Source organism: Glycine soja, chromosome 15 (assembly GCF_004193775.1).
Source record: "Glycine soja cultivar W05 chromosome 15, ASM419377v2, whole genome shotgun sequence".
NCBI lineage: Eukaryota > Viridiplantae > Streptophyta > Magnoliopsida > Fabales > Fabaceae > Glycine > Glycine soja.
This window is the reverse complement of record NC_041016.1, coordinates 36,298,235-36,317,844: the sequence shown is the minus strand read 5'-3', so window position 1 is coordinate 36,317,844 and position 19,610 is coordinate 36,298,235. Positions and strand designations below refer to the sequence as shown.

At 38.7% G+C, this 19,610-nt stretch overlaps 2 protein-coding genes across 2 annotated transcripts in view; both read right to left on the bottom strand.

The window, feature by feature from the left end:
* Positions 1-12,536: 12,536 nt before the first annotated feature.
* Positions 12,537-13,091, bottom strand: LOC114386102. The gene has a single exon (XM_028346107.1). It carries the CDS (start codon positions 13,089-13,091, stop codon positions 12,537-12,539), a length of 555 nt encoding a protein of 184 aa, XP_028201908.1.
* Positions 13,092-14,047: 956 nt separating this feature from the next.
* Positions 14,048-19,610, bottom strand: part of LOC114386101 — a gene marked incomplete at its 5' end in the record, with an annotated part of 33,523 nt that continues 27,960 nt past the window's right edge. The window contains one exon of the mRNA XM_028346106.1: positions 14,048-14,086. Coding sequence (XP_028201907.1) covers positions 14,048-14,086 — 39 coding nt within the window. The remainder of the gene's footprint in view (positions 14,087-19,610) is intronic.

Here is a 19,610-nt window from a genome sequence, read left to right as displayed (position 1 = left end):
GTTGTGCGATCGTCTTAGAATACACATCATTCTAAGACGAGTTTTTCTCCAAACCCGTCTTAGAATGCCCAGCATTCTACGACGGTTTTTAGGTCATAACCGTCTTAGAATGGTGATCATTCTAAGACGGGTTTGTCTCCCAACCCATCTTAGAATGCACAACATTCTAAGACAGTTATGACCCAAAAACCGTCGTAGAATGTTGTTCATTCTAAGTCGGGTTTGGAGACAAACCCGTCTTATTTCTAAGAAACAGGTTGGGGTTTGAGAAGTGGAAAGACCTTACCTTGAGTGAAGCTTCCACAAAATGGTCAAGAAAAAAAAGCTTAAATCTTGAAGTCTCCAAAGCTTTGAGAGAAGGAGTCTCAAGACCCCTACTATGGAACTTGGAATAAGATGAAAATGGTGGTCTCTTCCTCCTTGAAGGTCTTGAGAAAGAAGAAGAAAATGAAGGTTCAAGTTTTGGTTTTTGAAGAGGAAATGGTGATAATAGATATTTCTGTTTATCTTTTTTTTTTACTTGGTCAATAAAGTCATAAGGCTTTAGTAGTTAGTTTTATGGTTCATCAAAATAAGGCTATGTTGCCTAAACTTTAGGATAAAGTTATCACATTCAAATCTCAAATTCTTATGTAACTGATAGAGGGATGTTTTTAATGTTTCTATTGTGGAAAAGTCTATTTAAAGGGCTGCAACAGTTAATACAAAAACACACTTCACCCATATCTTTTCTTCATTCTCTCTTCATATTTACCTCTATTTTTATTCTCAAACTATTAATAATGGTAGCAGAGCTTTAGAGATCCTATGAGACCTAAGAGTGATACACGTGAGGCAACCTTCATCCATTCTCTGCCTTCCTAATTTTCATATTCAATGGCCACTTATTCAAATTTTGTGCAAGCTTCCATTCCTCGTTTTGATGGTCACTATGACCATTAGAACATGCCATGGAGAACTTTTTCCGGTCAATAGAGTATTGGCCAATTGTTGAATCTAGAATTCAAGTGCCATCAGTAGGTGCAGAAGCGACAAATGCTCAAAAAGTAGAATTTGAAGCTAGAAAAATCAAAGACTTGAAAAAAAATTATCTCTTCCAGGCAATTAATTTCCCCATATTGGAAACAATTTGTTGCAAAGATACTTCCAAGGATATATGAGATTAAATGAAGAAAAAATATCAAGGCTCTTCTAGAGTGAAGCTTCAAACCTTGAGGAAGGATTTTGAAATGCTGCAAATGAAGGAAGGGGAATCTGTCACCATTTTTTTTGGGAGGACTATGGAGATTGCTAACAAAATGCGATGCCATGGGGAAAAAATTAAAGATCTTACCATAGTAGAAAAAAAAATCCATTCCATGACGCGAGAATTTAACTATGTAGTTTGCTCAATTGAAGAGTCAAAAGACATTGATGACCTCTCTCTTCATGAATTACATAGTTCATTGTTGCTCCATGAACAAAAAATGAATCAAAGTTATACTATTGATGAACAAGCTTCAAAAGCTTCTACCAATACCCATTCCTACAACTTAAGAGGAAGAGGAAGGGGGGATCGAAGACACAGAGATGGACATAGAAATAGAGATGGCAACACAAACTTTAGAGGCAATAATGACCAATTCCAAGGTAAAGGCAGAGGAAGGGATTTTGAAAAGTCTAGGGTGGAGTGCTATAGATGTCATTGTAGAAGCAAAGCTTCATGGTGAATCAAAGGTGATTCAAAGGTGTTTTGATGATAACAATGATGATAACAAAAGATGATGACAAAGGTGATGACAAAAAGCTCAAAGATCAATCAAAGAACAACTCAAGTGAATCAAAGATCAATCAAAGAACAACTCAAGTGAATCAAGAACAATTCAAGAGTAAGAGTCAAGAATCAAGATTCAAGGTTCAAGATCTCAAAAATCAAGATCAAGATTCAAGACTCAAGATTCAAGAATCAAGACAAGGCTTAATCAATATAAGTATGAAAAGTTTTTCTCAAAAATTGAGTAGCACATGATTTTTCTCAAAAACATGTTTACCAAAGAGTTTTTACTCTCTGGTAATCGATTACCAGATTGTTGTAATCGATTACCAGTAGCAAAATTGTTTTGAAAAAGTTTTCAAATTGAATTTACAACGTTCCAATTAATTTCAAAAAGCTGTAATCGATTACAATGTTTTGGTAATCGATTACCAGTCCCTTTGAACGTTGAAATTCAAATTCAAATGTGAAGAGTCACATCCTTTCACATAAAAGCCTTGTGAAATCGATTACACTGATTTGGTAATCGATTACCAATGACTGTTTCTGAATAAATCAAAAGATGTAACTCTTCAAAAGGTTTTTGACTTTTTCAAATTGGTTTTAAGTTTTTCTACAAGTTATAACTCTTCTAAATGGTCCTCTTGGCCAGACATGAAGAGTCTATAAATGCAAGGCTTTGATTTGCTTTTCATGAATTCATTCATTCAATCTTGAACATTTATTTCATACAATCCTTTACAAGCCTTGAATCTCTTTGAACTTCTTCTTCTTCTTTGTACCAAAAGCTTTCTGAAGTTTTCTGGTTTTCTAAACCTTGAAAACTTGTGCTATTCATCTTTTCATTCTCTTGTCCCTTTGCCAAAAAGAATTCGCCAAGGACTAACCGCCTGAATTCTTTTTGTGTCTCCCTTCTCCCTTGTCAAAGAATTCAAAACGACACAGTCTGAGAATTCTTTTGATCCTTCCCATTCCCTTATACAAAAGTGTTAAAGGACTAACCACCTGAGAATTCTTTTGTATCCCCATTCACAAAGTATCAAAGGTTTAACAGCGTGAGATCTTTGTCTTAACACATTGGAGGGTACATCCTTTGTGGTACAAGTAGAGGGTACATCTACTTGGGTTTGACTGAGAACAAGAGAGAGTACATCTCTTGTGGATCAGTTCTAGTGGAGGGTACATCCACTAGGGTTTCAAAGAGAACAAGGGAGGATACATCCCTTATGGATCTTTGCTTGTAAAAGGATTTTTACAAGGTTGAAAGAAATCTCAAGGACCGCAGGTCGCTTGGGGACTGGATGTAGGCATGGGTTGTCGCCGAACCAGTATAAAAATTCTTGTATGTTTGTTTCCTTCTTCCCTACTCTTTTACTTTTCACTGTGCATTTAATTTCCGCTTTTACTTTCTGTTAAGTTTCTCTTCAACTCCTCATTCTCTTAACAATTTTGTAAAAGCCTTAGAAGAGTAAATTTTTAATTAGTAAAGGTTTAGGAATAATTAATTCAACTCTCCCCCCTTCTTAATTATTCTGAGGCCACTCGATCCAACAGTCATAAGTTTGGTCATTGTGCCTTTGACTGCTACACTAAATTGCCTACTAACAAAGAAATGGGAGAGAAATCTAATTTTGCAAAGGAAAAGGAAGAATAGATGTTGTTGTTGATAATTCATGAGAAATTTCAGTCTGGCGTATGGTATGTTGATATTGGTTGCAACAACCATATGTGTGGAAGTAAGTCATCCTTTTCTTACTTAAATACATACTTTCTATGTATAGTAAGTTTTGTTGATTGCTCAACTGTAAATGTGTTGGGACAAGGTGATATTAAAATAAAAACTAAGAATGGTTTAGTGGAAACCATCTCTAATGTATTCTATGTTCATGACTTAAAGAGCAATTTGCTGAGTGCTGGTCAATTTGTTGAGTTAGTTCATTCCAACATATGTGAACCAATAAACCCCACTTCTAATGGAGGTAAAAAAAATATTTTATTATCTTCATTGATGATTATACTCGAAAAACTTGGATTATTTCCTGCAAGAAAAATCATAAGGTTTGAGTGTTTTTAAAAGCTTCAAAGTGCATGTTGAAAATCATTCAGGAAGAACCATTAAAACTATGTGGACTGATCATGGAGGTGAATATTGTTCAACATAATAAAATTTTGTGACAATCATGGTATTAGGAAAGAACTCACAACACCCTACACTCCTCAACAAAATGGAGTATCAGAAAGGAAAAATCGAACTATTCTAAATATGGTGAGGAGCATGTTAGCAAAAGGGAGATTTCTAAAGACTTGTTGGCCTCAAGCAACAAACTGGAGCATCCATGTATTGAACAGAAGCCCTACCTTTGCTGTTCAAAACATGACACCAGAGGAGGCTTGGAGTGGGCGAAAACCCGTTGTAGATTATTTTTAAATCTTTGGTTGTATAGCTTACGCGCATGTCCCAAACGAGAAAAGGAAGAAGCTTGATAACAAGGGTGAAAAATGTGTATTTCTTGGTATAAGTGAAGCGTGCAAAACATATAAATTGTACAACCCTCTCACCAAAAAGATTGTGACCAGCAGAGATATTATCTTTGATGAAGAAGGAACTTGGCATTGGAGTGGCCAACAGCTTTCTCCAAATATTTTAGAAGCTAGTTTTGAAGATGGGGATCATATTACAACACCAACTATAATTGAAACTTTGGTGAAAAGTACTAAAAAAGAAGCTAAATCTCGTGACCTCGTATTCGAAAAAGGCCTACTTGGATGAGGGATTTTGAGGTAACTGGAATTAATCAAATTGATAATCCTATTACTCATTTTGCTTTATTTGCAAATCGTGATCCCACAACCTCTGAGAATGTTGTCAAAGAAGAAAAATGGTGTAAGGCAATGGATGAGGAAATTGCAGCTATAGAAAGAAATGACACATGGGAACTAGTTGATATTCCACAAGGGTAGAAAACAGTTGGTGTGAAATGGCTCTTCAAAACTAAACGAAAAGAAAATGGTGAGGTTGACAAGTTCAAAGCAAGACTAGTGGCCAAAGGATATAAACAAGAATATGGTATAGATTATAAAGAGGTGTTCGCTCCTGTTGCACGGCATGATACCATCATATTAGTGATTGCAGTAATAGCTCATAATTCATGGCCTATCCACCAAATGGATGCCAAATCAGCATTTCTCCATGGAAGCTTGGATGAGCAGGTTTTTGTTCATCAATCTCATGGCAACATTAAACTTGGAAATGAACATAAAATGTATAAATTGAAAAAGGCACTCTATGGACTAAAACAATCTCCAAGAGCTTGGTATAGTCTCATACAGACATATTTTTTGAAAGAAGGATTTAAGAAATGCTTATATGAGCATACACTTTTTTATTAAAATTGGAGCTATAGGGGAAATTCTTATAGTTTGTTTATATGTAGATGATCTCATATTTTTTGGAAATGATTTGGGCATGTTTGATGAGTTTAAGAAATCTATGCAGATTGAGTTTGAAATGTCTGATCTTGGTTTGATGCATTATTTTCTTGGCATTGAAGTAGTGCAGTCAGCTAATGGATACTTTATCTCTCAAAAAAAAGTATGTCCGAGAGATCTTAAACAGATTTCAGATGCAGGATTGCAATCCTATAAGTAGTCCAATATAGTACGGGTTGAAGTTAAGCAAAGATTTTGAAGGAAAGAAGGTGGACAGAACACTATTCAAACAAATTGTGGGTAGCTTGATGTGTTTAACTACTACAAAACCTTAGATAATGTATTTTGTCAGCTTAATTAGTGGATACACGGAAAGTCCAACTGAGATGCATCTCTCAGTTGTCAAAAGAATCCATCGTTATCTACAGGGAACTAAAGATCATGGGCTATTTTTCAAGAAAGGTGAAAAGACAGAGTTGATTGGGTTTACAGATAGTGACTTTGCTAGAGATCAAGATGATAGGAAAATCACTTCAGGTTATGTTTTTATGTTTGGTAGAGAGGTTATCTCATGGTCATCCAAAAAGAAAACTATAGTTACCTTATCAATCACCGAAGCTGAATTTGTTACTGCATCAACTTGTGCATGTCAAGCCATTTGGTTGAGGAAAATCCTTAAAGAATTATTTTTCAAGCAAGAAAGTGTTGCTTCAATTTTTTGTGATAATACCTCAGCCGTCAAACTCTCCAAAAATCTTGTACTCCATGGAAGAAGTAAGCATATTGATGTGAAGTACTATTGTTTGAGAGATCTCAACAATGATGGAACGATTGTCTTGAAGTACTGCAAAAGTGAAGATCAACTGGTAGACATTTTTAACAAACCACTCAATTTTCCTTCCATTCAAAATTTGAGAAAAATGCATGGTGTTTGCACCTTGGACACTGATCGTTGCCCGGCAAGTGTACCAGGGTGCGCAAGTAGTATTAAAACGGTAAGAATACCGAGTATCGATCTCAGGGAACTTGTTTTACTTGGTAAAAGTTGTCATTTGGTGAGCAGGCATTGGTGATACAATTAATGGTTGAAAAGAGGAATAAAAGTAAGATCTAGTCTAAATGAAAGCGAGTAAAGTGAGTAATGGTGTGTGAAAACAAATATGCAAATGTGTTGGTTCCTCCTACAGGGTATTTAGATGTAATTTAAGGATATTTCTCTACTTAACAGTGCTCCTGTATTCTATGCTGAGGTCCTAACTACTAAACCCTGATGTCTCGTGAGTTTAGCCTAATCCTAACTAGACTTCATTCTTAGATGTCTCTTGTTAAACTTAGCCTAACCGGACAACATTACGGTTACAGTATACCGAAAAACCAAGTTACCACACTTCATGTCCAGATATACGATAAATTAGCCTTGTCTTATCAAGTTCTAAGGATCAAATCATTTCCCAATGAGGATGATCCTAACTACATATGTGTTTGCATGATCAAGACAAAAACATGCGAGAATTAAAGGCCGATAGGAACAAAGAACACATGAAAACACTATTAAATAGATATGAAATATTTTAGATCATTTACTCTGTATGAGTTCCCAACTGAGGATTTAGCCTTCCATTGCAAGGAAGCTCATTTTTACAAGTTTAAAGAGGAGAAGAAGAAAAATTGAAAAAGTACAAAGTGGTGGGGATGTCTCCTCCACCTCTACAAACCTCACAATCTCTCAAAAACTCCTTCAAAGCTCTTCAAGATGCCTCCCTTGGTCTGCTCAGTCGCCTCTAGGTTCGCACGCTCCAAAACTCCCTTCCAATTCTGTGTTTTCAAGATTTATATGGAAATCCTGTTGCTGGCCTCTCACTGAGCACCAATCTCGCGCTTAGCGCGCATTAGTGAACTGTGGCTTAGCGCCAATCTCGTACTTAGTCCGGAAGATGACGAATGACTCGCTTAGCGAGCGACAACGCGCTGAGTGCGTGCTTGCAAGGCAGATTCTCTTCCAAACTCTTGTGTCTCACTGAGCGTGCTGGTGCCTCGCTTAGCGGGACATACTCGCTAAGCGCATAAACCAGGCTTAGCGAGACACCTGATTCAGCACTTCACAAAATCTCCTTTTTCACCTGAAATAGAATTGAAATTTACATTAATTACAAGCGGAAGATTATAATGAGTAATGATCAATTTATTAACCAAAAGTATTTACAATCCTACAAAAAGAACTGTAACTTGGAGGAATTCTATATAATTATCAAAAGTTTCTATACAAAAGTTAGTCGTATATAACGACTAACAGACACGTTGGAAAAGCACAACTAGTAAACTGAAAGACCAGGTTTCAGTTCAAGGGAGGGAATGTTAGATATTTTTGTTTATCTATTTTATTTTACTTGGTCAATAAAGTCATAAGGCTTTAGTAGTTAGTTTTATGTTTTAGCAAAATAAGGCTATGTTGCCTAAACTTTAGGAGAAAGTTATCATGTTCAAATTTGAGATTCTAATGTAACTAATAGAGAGATATTTTCTAATGTTTCTGTTACAGAAAAGTTTATTTGCAATCCTACAAAAAGAACTGTAACTTGGAGGAATTCTATATAATTATCAAAAGTTTCTATACAAAAGTTAGTCGTATAAAACAACTAACAAACTCCCCCAAATTTACAATTTTGCTTGTCCTCAAGCAAATAAAGAACAGCTCACTTGTCCTCAAGTGCAAAAATAATGCAGTGATTATTTACAAAGGGTGTTTGCTTCCAAAACATTAATCACATGATAAGAAATATATACAATTACTTAATCAATGGTTTTTTCACAAGACATGCAGCTTTTCAAAGATAAGAGCATTTTTATTTAGCAACACAACTGAATGAAACTAATCAACAAACAGATTTCAAGGAAGGATGCCTAACCAGTGCCTCACGGTCACTGTTTCACTCAAGCTCAAGTGTTTAAGATAATCAATAATTAACAACTAACATGAGGTCCAACCTTTGCACTTCATCTCATGGCATACAGTTAGGAATGCATAAATTGAATCAGAGGGACTTTTATAGGCTTGTAGTGAGGTTGGGCTGCAATAAACAATGGTTTTGCTAAGATTCAAAAGCTTTAATTATAGGAGAGCACGAATCCTAAAATTCACCAATTTTTTTTTCAACTCAACTCACTTTCCCTTTGTACTTAGCTTTATTCTAATAGCACACACACCTTTTATTTAAAACTTACAGTGTTTTTCTTTTTACACTCTATTTACTTATTTGTTATGTGTGCTACTATTTCTTACCCTTATAACTTGGCTACCCAAAAAAACTCCCCCAAATTTGGGGCAAATTGCTTTGAATCCTATTGCTCTCCTATAACCTAAGATAAGGTATATGGAGATGACATTTTAAGGCTTGAGGTTCAGTTTAAACAATTCAATTCTTCAGCTCAAACGTGGGTGCAAAGGATATAACATAAATGTATTAGGTAAGCTTTTTGGCCAAGTAGCTATCTCATACAATCATGGCCTTCATCATTCTCAATTCCATACATTCCATTCCATATTTCAAAGATTCATGCAAACATCATTACTCAATGCTAGTCGTTCTCTCAACATTTAAGGTTCACACACTCATCGGGTTATGGTTAATGTGTTCCTTCACAATCAATTTGTCTAGCTAACTAACATTTTCAGTCATGATCCTATTTTCTTGTTCTTTCTCTTCTAAAAAATGCATGCTCATTTGAAACCTAAGATTAAACATCATACTTCATCTATATCATGCAATCAATCACAAACACTAATTTTCCCAAAAACAAAATATTTACCAAACACTGCATACTTGTAAAGAAGGTTAAACTGTTCAATATGCTTCAAAACATGCATCAAGATCATTCAAAAAGAAAAATTATAAACTAAAAACCCATTATAAACTATATGAAAACTCTACTGAAAACATAAAAATAATAATTATAATTGTTCTAAAGACAGGAGTATAGAAATCCTGTCATTGGTCTTTTGGTTGGTCCTGGTCCATAATATCCTCCTCTTCATCTGTGAGGTGAAGCACCGGGGTGCCTGCTGGTGAAGTAGTGGGGGATGACAAGCCCAAGACAGGTGTAGATGGCTCCTGGGATGGCTGTGTGAAGACAAATCTAGAACTGGTGTGGAAGGTTCTGCTGCTTGCTGTGGGGTAATCTCTGGTGTAGCAACCTCCTGAGTCTCCTCCAGTGTGGTGCCTGGATCAGCCTCATAGATGAATGGCTCTGGTGCTACAGTCTCTGGCTCTGAAGATGAGGAAGACTCATCCTGATGTGGCTGAGGCTCCTAGGTTGCAGAGGCCTCACCCACTCCTATAGGAGAAGGCTGGGCTCCTGGCCAGGCCACCTGCCGAGTGAACTCCTCCAAGGATATGAACGGTTGATGCAGAGCTAAGTTTTGAAAATTCTGCATCAATAGGTACTGTCCCCGGTATAAGCTCTCGAGCATCACCATGATAAGGTCTATGGAAGGTCCTGGATGAGCTGGAGCTGGTGGTGGAGCAGAAATGGGTACAAGAGGGTCTTGAGGAGTGGATGAGGAAGGGATCTCAACTACTCTGGCCCTAGCCCTGGAAAGTAGACCAAAGGTTCATCTAGGTTTCAACAATTTTTCTTGATATATGCCAAATTAATGGCTGGGCTCAGTGATTCATAAGAGAGGGAATCAGAAGTGACTCCCTTTGCCTTGTAGAGAGCTGTGATCAAGGCAGGAAATCCCAACCTAGAGGAGTTAGACTGAGCAATGAGTGAGATTTGTCCTGAAATTAATGCTCCAATGTTCATGTCCATCCTCGTCACCAACCCATAAACTAATTGTGCCCTGTCCAAGTTCAGGTCAGATGTATGTGATGTAGGGGCCAGGTTAGAATATGATATCACACTCCAAGTCTGTGCTAAGGTGGTGAGGTCTCTCCTCAGCAGCTTCCACGGCATGCCTTCAACATTCAGAACAAAGCCCCTGCCTGGAATACAGAGGCGAGCCGCTATCTCTTGAGGATCCATCCTCAGTCTACAAAATCTGGAATATGTAGGGATGGTCTCCCCAGGCTTCAATACCACTAGGGTCTCTAGAAATGTGTTAAGGGTGTCCACATCAAACTTTATCAAATGCCCTCTCACTCTCACCTGCTTTGGTGAGTTATCTTCAGGGTCATAGAGGTTTGCGTAGATCTCCTTGACCACCGCGACATCAATACTGCCATCAGCTAAGTTGGTGAGACGCTTGTGTAGGTTGCGCCTCTCCAACTCCCTTCTAAACTCGTCAAACTTCGTGATATAGAGCTTGACGTTCCTCTACGGAAGGATGTTCCGGCTGAGGACGTTGTCGGCGTATCTGTTCTAGGCTTCTTCTGAGGTAAACCTCCTTGTATCATAGCTAGGTTGGGGCTTGGAAGTCGTGCTTTTCCTTTTTCTTGAAGCCATCTGTGACAAAAGAACCATTAAAACTATATTAGCTAACTTCTATTTAAATTGAAAACATACATTAAAAACTGAAAAACACAGTGGGCACTCAGCTAAAGCATGCTTGCTTAGCGCACCTTATGAGAAATAACTCATAGGCTTAGCACAACAGGGGTGTGCTTAACGAGTTATGATAGAAATTTTTTTTCTGCATAATTGGCTTAGCAAGATAGGCACTCGCTTAGCCTTATACAAACCGCAACAAATAGCGCTTAGCGTAGGAGTGAGGCGCTTAGCGCAAGGCAAAATCCAAAAATTTGTCTAAGTTATATGGGCTTAGCGAGTTCAGGCTCGCTTAGCCCAATGCAGACCGCAAGGAATAGCACTTAGCTCAGGATGGTTGCGCTTAGCACGAGATGGCATTCCTAAAAAATTTCTAAGTTATCTGGGCTTAGCGAGATAAGCTCGCTTAGCCCATCAGGAAACACAAAAAAAAGTTTCTAAGTTAAGACAAAGAAGATGAATATTCATATAAAAGATGAACTCGCTTAGCGCAGCGTGGCTGGCTTAGCGAGTTCGTCTAGAAATCTAGAAATTCAACCAAAATCAATGAACTCGCTTAGCACATCAGGCACGCTTAGCGAGTTTATCGAGATTTCCAGAAACATAGATGAGGCTTCTTCAGCCTCTTCAAGTAGGCCTTTATTAGGCCCTTCAAACCTTAAAATTTAACATGCAAAATGATCTACATTATCTACAGAACAAAACCCCTAACAAAGTTCTAATTTTTAACTAATCTAACAACACTTCATCCACAAAAATCAAACCTCAAAAGTAAAGTCATCTACCCTATGGTTTTAAACAATAAAATAACAAAGTAAAGTTAGAGAACTTACTTAATTATCAAAGATGGATTAGAGAGGGAAGAAGAGCTCAGAAGTGTGAGATGATGTGAAATGAAATTGTTCTGAGAGAGAGAGAGAGTTGAAGGCAAATAACTTTAAAAGAGAAGGAACGTAACTGCCTAGGGCAATTACGCTTTATTCTTGACAGTCTCGCACTTCTCCCTTAGCGCGTCAACTCACTGAGTGAGTGAGTGTGACGTTTGAGTTTTTCAACTCACGAACCAAGCGAGCATACTCGCTCAGCCCAACTTTGAAATTTGAAAAATCATTTTTTAAAATAAAATTGGGCTTAGCAAGTTCATGTCACGCTGAGCGAGATCTGCAGATTTGAATGCCTGCAACTCTCGCTTAGTCGGGCTCCAAGCCAGCTTAGCGAATTGATTCATCCTTTTTTTCAGAGTGTGCACACACGTAGCGAAAGAATGCTCGCTTAGCGCTATTCGGGCCGTAAGAAATTGGTCTTAGCGTGAATGGGCCATGCTTAGCCAACTTCAATGAGTGAATTGGCCGCAAGGAATAGGGCTTAGCGCAGGCTGTCTGCGCTTAGCGAGCAACCATTGTTAGCTAAGCAAGTGAACACTCACTTAGCCCAATTCAGATCGAATAGAATTGGGCTTAGCTCACATAGGGCTCGCTTAGCGTGCCCAATCAGCTTGAAAGACAGGGGTTGTGCGCTCAGCGTAAGCAATGCTCGCTTAGCGCATGAGATTGATGCGCTCAGCGCGAGTTACGCGCTTAGCGAGTGGACTGAATTCAACAATTTTTCTAAGTTATTTCAGTCCACTTTCTCACAGAATTTAAGTAACCCCAATTTTCCAATATAGAACCAGCTGATATTCCCTAATGCAACAACTATGAGTAAGTTCCAAACCATGCAATGCAACAAAATAAAAACTAAAGAAAATCAGAATTGGGTTGCCTCCCAGGAAGCGCCTTTTTAACGTCATTAGCTTGATGCATATTACCTCATTGGTTTATCAAATGAATTTGGTCCTAACCTTTAGGACCTCCTCTTCACACTCCTTCACCTATAGGCAGCCATTCGGATTCGTTGCTGGTTTATCTTCTTCAAAAAGATCAAAGTTGATCTTTTGATCTTCAAATCCCATTTCCAGCTTTTTGCTTCCCATGTCTACTACACATTTCGCAGTCAACATAAACGGTCTTCCCAAAATTAAGGGAATCTCTGAATATTCAGTGATGTCCATGACTACGAAATCTGCAAGGAAGTTGAAGTGCTTAACTTGGACTAGAACATCTTCAATCACCCCATATGGCCTGGTGATGGAGCGATCTGCTAGCTGTAAAGTCATTCTTGTGGGCATTATTTCCAACTCCCCCAACCTTCTACACATAGAGAGTGGCATCAAGTTGATACTGGCTCCCAGGTCAATGATAGCTTTTCCCACCAAGACTTCACCAATTGAACAAAGAATGGTCACACTCCTAGGGTCTTTATGCTTTGGTGGAAGGATCTTCTCAATGACTGGACTGCAGTTACCCTCCACTACTATGTTCTCACTGTGAATGTATTTGTTCTTCCTTGTCAGCATATCCTTCAGAAATTTAGAGTAGAGCGGCATTTTTTGTAGAGCTTCTCCAAAAGGCATAGTAATTTCCCGTTTCCGGAAAATATCAAGGAATCTCGCCAGATGATGTTCCTTGTCTTTCTTGGAAGGTACCAAAGGATATGGCACCTCTTTTCCCTCATCAGAAGCTACTTCCTTTCTTTTCTCTCTTGCTACAAAAACTTGTTCACGGCCGGCAAGTGTACCGGATCACACAAGTAGTATAAAACGGTAAGAACCGAGTATCGAACTCTCGGGGAACTTGTGTTATCTGGCAAGCTATTTCGATAAATAGGCGTCTGGTATGAAAATATGACTGTGGTTATGAATAGGTATTTAAACTATCTAGGCAAAAAGAAAGAAAATCGCGCAAGATAAATACTGTGTAAAAACAAGTAGAGAAAGCGTTGGTCTTCCTCATAGGTTCCTGATGCTAAAAAGGATGTTCACTATTTAACAATGCTCATGCATTCCTATGTTGTCTCTTGGACTGCTAGACCCTGATTCCTCATGATAGCCTAACCTAGTCCTGATCAAGTCTCGTCCGTAGATCCCTCTTGTAAGACTAAACTCAACCAAGACCGCATTAAGACATACATACACAACTAAGTTCTTGTACCCCGATCCCTCGTGATAGCACAACAATTTAGTCCCATACTATCAAAGACTTTAGAATCAGACCAGTTCCCACTGATCAATGACCCTAACAAAGCATGCATCTACGTGATCAAGGTAAAAGCACACTGGAATGAAAAACAGATAGCACAGAGAACACACAAAACATCATTACATAGATAGAAATATATTTACATCAAGTACCTTCAGGGAAGATCCAACAGAGGATTTAGCTTTCCATAGTCCGAAAACCTCCTTTACAACAAAGGGAAGAACAAGATGAAAGACTACAAAAACACAAGTGGTGAGGATGTCTCCTTCACCTCTAGGATCTCACAATCACTCACAAACTCATCTCAAGCTCTCAGAACGGCTTCCACTTCGAACTCGCGTCTCTACAGAACTTCACACAGCAAAATTTCTCAGAACTCTCTGGAACTTGGACCTTTCTCTATCTAGAACTTCTAAACATGCAAAAGCTTCAAGCCAAGGCCAGATTCTCGTGCATGCAAAGGCTTCTTCAAGAAAAATGCCAAACTCCCTTTGCAAATATGATTTCAGGCTTAAATAGGTGGCCTTGTTCGTGCTCGTGCGCTTAGCGTAGATCTCGATCACTTAGCACGCATAAGTGGATTTTGGCTTAGCATACTTGTTTCGCTTAGTGGATGAGCTGAAGCGGTGCGCTTGATGACCTGGAGCAGTGCACTTAGCGAACTTGACAGCTCATCTTCTTCTGGATTCTTCCTCACGCTTAGCCACTGAAGGTTGCGCTTAGCGAATTCTCGCTAAGCCAGCAGCTTGGCTTAGCGAAAGAGTGAAAAGTAGCACTTTGCCAAAGTTGCCTATTTAACCTGAAATTGAGAAAAATTGATTATTAAACACACAAAATGAAAATACTAAGTATTCATTACCTATACTTAATAGAAAATACTTATAAGATTACAAAATAACCATAAATTGGGAGAGTTTAATACAATTTATACAAGTTTTATACATAAAAGTTAGTCGTTTTCACCGACTAACACTAACTCACTCTTACTTTTTTTTCTTTTCATTATTTTTTCAATTTTTTCATTTTTCTCTTTTTCTTTTTCTTTTTCTCTCATTTTCTTTTTCTTTATCACTCTTTATTTTCCTCTCACTGACAGTTATTGGTGTCTCTGTCATACGCTAATTTCGTCCGGGGACCTTTGCTTGATGACATGCGACCTTTCTTTGGTCCTTGTGAGGTGCTTGGCACCCATCATTAGGCAATTTGTGAAATTCCAGGACATGCCGGAAAACCAAAAAATATTGATGCACAATCCGTAAGTTTCCGTGACACACCGGAAATCAAATGGAAGCATCGTTGCATAATTAAGTGAGATTCCGTAACATTCTGTAAGTCAAAAAGGGGATGATTATGTAATCCGCAAGGTTCCGTAACATTACGGAAAGAAAACAAGTATCATTACGAGATTCGTAAGTTTCTGTAACTTTACGAAAAAAGAATCACCAAAAAAGGTAAGGGGGGGTGAACTTATCAAGATAGGGGTGTAAATAGCAATTCAAATCTAGGCCCTTCCAGAACATTTTGGAAGTTGGGTTGCTTAAGGAGGAAGCAACTGGGCGGCAAGCTCCTCCACGTTTTTGAAAAATGGTTTTCGGGGCTTCCGCGGCTTCCGTAATACTTCCGTAAAATTTCCGAAAACCTTGGGTAAGCATATTCCACTTAACATTGGTGAAAGGGAAAAGAAAAAAGATGAAAATCAAATTCGAAAACAGTTCCGTAAGGCTTCCGTAACTTTTCCGTAAAATACGAAAAGGGGGGTGAACTTAGTAATTCAGGTGCGCTTAGAAATCTTCTTCATTAAGTCTTTGGGCGGCAAGCACCTTCTTTTTTTTTCTATAAATAAGGGAGGGGGGAGCTGTTTCAAAATGTTCAAGACCCCTTTGGCTATGCATTTCGGCTATTTTGGGCAAAAACACGTTTTCGTGAAGAAAAATCAAGTCGAAGTACTTCCGTAACGCTTCCGTAAGCGATTCTGTGGAAATTCTTCATCGTTCTTCGTCGTTCTTCACCGTTCTTCATCCGTTCTTCGTTCGTTCTTCGTTCTTCAACGGGTAAGTTTTCGAATTCGAGACTTTCAATTCATTTCTTGTTTTGTGTACTTTCACTTTAATTTCGTTTACTTTCAATTTTCTTTTCTTCCGTTTTTAACGTGCTTTAACCATTTATTTAAGCCGTTTTCTCGTCTAATAAATGATAAAATAAATTTCAACCGATCATTTGTGTTGTAATCTCGTTTAATCACTGTTAAAACGAAATCTAACTGATCGTTCACGCTATAACCTCGGTTAAACCAAAAAAAGTAAAATAATAATAAAATAATCAAAATATCTTTGAATAAAATAATAAAAAAAATCAATCGGACGTTTTTCTTTGGAAGTTTCCTTGAATGAATTGATTAATAACCAAAGTGAAACTAAGACTAAAATCAACTCACAAATCAAGTTTTTTTTCCGAAAAATCACTAAAAACCGTTTTAAGGTCCAACGCCTTAAACGGTCCTCTTTGCTTTTATCGGTTAACATGGACCGTTCAAAAGCATAAAATCAACATGTGACTTTACCGCTTTTGCAAGAACTACGTAGGTCTGATTTCCTTATCGCAATTGAGGATACGTAGGAGCAAAAGCCCCGCTTTTGTCGACCACCCCAAGAGATCGTTAATGGTCCAAATGCCTTAACGTTTCTCTCCTTTCAAAAACAAGAGATCGTTAATGGTCCAATGCCTTAACGTTTCTCTCCTTTCAAAATCAAAAGACCGTTTAATGGTCCAACACCTTAAATGACCTTTTGTTCAAATAAAAAAACATATTTTGCAAAAAAGACAAAAAACAAACTTAAACCAAACACTTTGTTCCGCAAGAACTACGTAGGTCTGATTTTCTCATCCCAAATTGAGGAATACGTAGGAGCAAAGGGAAACACCCTTGTCGACCACAAAAAAGAAAAAATATAAAAAGGGTATAAAGGATATAAGGACATAAAAGGGAACGTAAAAATCAAAGTCATGTTTGCACATTCGATTAAAGGCTGCCGTCCCTTGGGGCGGACGTGTGGGGTGCCAATACCTTCCCCGTGCGTAAATACAACTCCCGAACCTTTCACTTAAAAGTTCGTAGATCGCGTCTTTTCTGGTTTTTCCGACGTTTTCCTCAAATAAACGTTGGTGGCGACTCCGCGCGTATTCCTTTCGTGGAACACGCATCCCGCGAGTCACGCGTCGCCCTCCCGCCGAAGGGTAGGTTGCGATAGTTGGCGACTCCACTGGGGACTGTTTTTAGAGAGTTAGGCCATTTAATCTTGTGCAATGTTTTACCGTGACTTATCCCTTTGTTGGTTTTCCTTCATTATGTTCTTATGTATATAAACTCTTTGTTGCTTTTAGTGCGTTTTAAAATGTATGCATGGGGTAAATATTTATTCATTTGATGCACACAAACACCAACACTATTTGCACACACTGTGAGTGAAAAAGGGCCCTATACCCGGGTTCATGGGAACATAAGGAGCGGAGGTGAATCTGTGGTCATGCTAGGTCTCCGACTTGCTTGATTACAGTGAACCCTCATCTAGAGCTTTTTTCTTTGAAAACTTATTGTTGCTAGTAGTCCCTACTGCTGTAATATGTTTTTCGAAGAGAATGATACCTCTAGAAACTATCAAAAGAGATATGACTACCTTGGGGGTTATTACTAAAAGCCTAGTTAGCTCTCTCCCTTATAGGTCCCTTAAATAGGGGCACGGAGCAAACACGCTGCGTGCCATTTTTCACACTGCCATGCATAAGTGTCATATACCCTTTTACTTATATTCAGTGAGTATTGTCATACTATGTACATTCCCGTGTTGCGCCTTTCGCATATGCATCGCACATGGGTTCTGTCTTGATCCCCTCTGTAAACAAACCAACGAAGGGTCCGTGTCACCGTTTTAAATACATACGTTGGGGCACTTTGCTACCCCTAGACGTTGTATCTAAGAAGGAGACAGTTTCTCGGGCTCCCGTATTCGTAAATTGCATCTGTGTCATATGCATTTCTTCATGCATTCATCCATTCCACCCATGATAGATGTCAGAGTTTTGATTCGCACTAGATTTTATTTCACTTTAGTAAAACATGGGATCAAGTCAAAAGCCTTCGCTTAAAAAGAGGTTCTATCAAGTCAAAATCAAGAGCTTAGAGGTCACTAGTTTAGGAGAGTTGGGGCAATTAATGGGTCAACTTCAACGGTAAGCCTTCCGCAAAGCCTATGGTAAGATTTGGGACCTAGCTAGGGTAGAAGTCTCCATGGAACCGATTGCATCCCTTTCCCAGTATTATGACCAGCCCCTAAGGTGCTTCACATTTGAGGACTTCCAGCTAGTGCCGACTGTGAAAGAGTTGGAAGAAATCCTGGGATGCCAACTGGGAGGAAGGAAGCCATATCTTTTCTTTGGGTTCTATCCCTCCACGACAAGAGTTGCCAAGGTAGTGAAAATCTCAGCACAAGAGTTGGAACGTCTAAAGCAAAACAGAAATGGAGTAGTCGGAGTACCAAGGAAGTGTTTGGAGGAAAGGGCAAAGGCCTTGGAAAATCAAGGCGAATGGGCTTTCTTTTATTGACATCTTGGCGTTTTTTATCTTTGGAGTTGTCCTCTTTCCGAATATGGAAGGGTTAGTGGACCTAGCAGTGATTGACGCTTTCCCCGCCTTTCATCATGGCAAGGAAAGCCCGGTCGTCGCCATTTTGGCCATGTATGACACGTTCGACCGGGGATGTGAAAAGAGCAGCGCAAGAATTGTTTGTTGTGCACTGGCTCTCTATGTGTGGCTGGTTTCACACCTTTTTTCTCCAAGAAGGTAGGCCCGTCTATCCGCTACAAGGTCACCGCTCGTGCGTCGAAAAGGGAAAGGGTAATTGATTCATTGCACCAAGAGGCAACAATGTGGACGGACTGATTTGCTCTTACTTTGAACAGGAGTCAAGAACTTCCCCGATTGCTAGCCAAGGCCAAAGCAGTGGCGGACACCTACTCTGCCCCCGAGGAGATCCACGGACTTCTCAGCTATTGTCAGCATATGATAGACTTAATGGATCATATGATTAGAAACCGCTAGGAAGTTTGTATTGTCGCTCAGATCTTGACTAGTTATAACTTTTTGAAAAAAATGAGTTTATCCCACGTTTTTACTCCAAAAATCAGTGCGAATCAAGTCACTCCCACATTTTATCTCTAGCATGCATTGTATGTTGGTCTCGTCCTTTGTCACGGGAAGCCGGAAGGTCCATATCACCTTCTTAATTGTACACATGGGGCACTGCGCCCTGTGGCGTCCCCAAAATAATGACTGGTTTAATAGTAATGATTTAATTAACAAAAACCATGGTATTTTTTTTTTCTTCTTCTTTTTCTTTTTCATTTCTTTCTCTTTTCACTAAAACAAGTTTTCGAAGGAAAATCCTCACTACAGAGTCCTGAATGGCCAGTTCACAACTCTGTTCGGAGTCATTTCTTTCTCACTGCTCATAATCTCTAAACTATTTTGCTTTTTCAAAAGAAAGAACGTACCAGCCATTACTTTAGGTCGTCACGTGAAAATAAAAGAATAAAATACGGTCGATAAACTCTTTTACAAATAAAGTTACTAACGCTTTCTTTTCAAAGAACAAGATCGATCATAAATGCATTCATCATTTAAAGCTGTCCAAAATATGGGAGTTTTACAAAATATATAGTGTCATCCAGAGCAAAGGTGTCCATAGTGGTGGCTTCAGCCACATGTATACAATCATCAAATGCCTATACATCAGGTCTACCCATACAAAAACAAAAGAGTAAACCTAACAGTTAGTCCTAGATACACCCACCCTCAAAAAGTATACAAAACT

Bases quoted from the DNA above. Each gene is read 5' to 3' on its own strand.
- LOC114386102 (XM_028346107.1), bottom strand. From the start codon at position 13,091: ATGCCGCTCTACTCTAAATTTCTGAAGGATATGCTGACAAGGAAGAAC.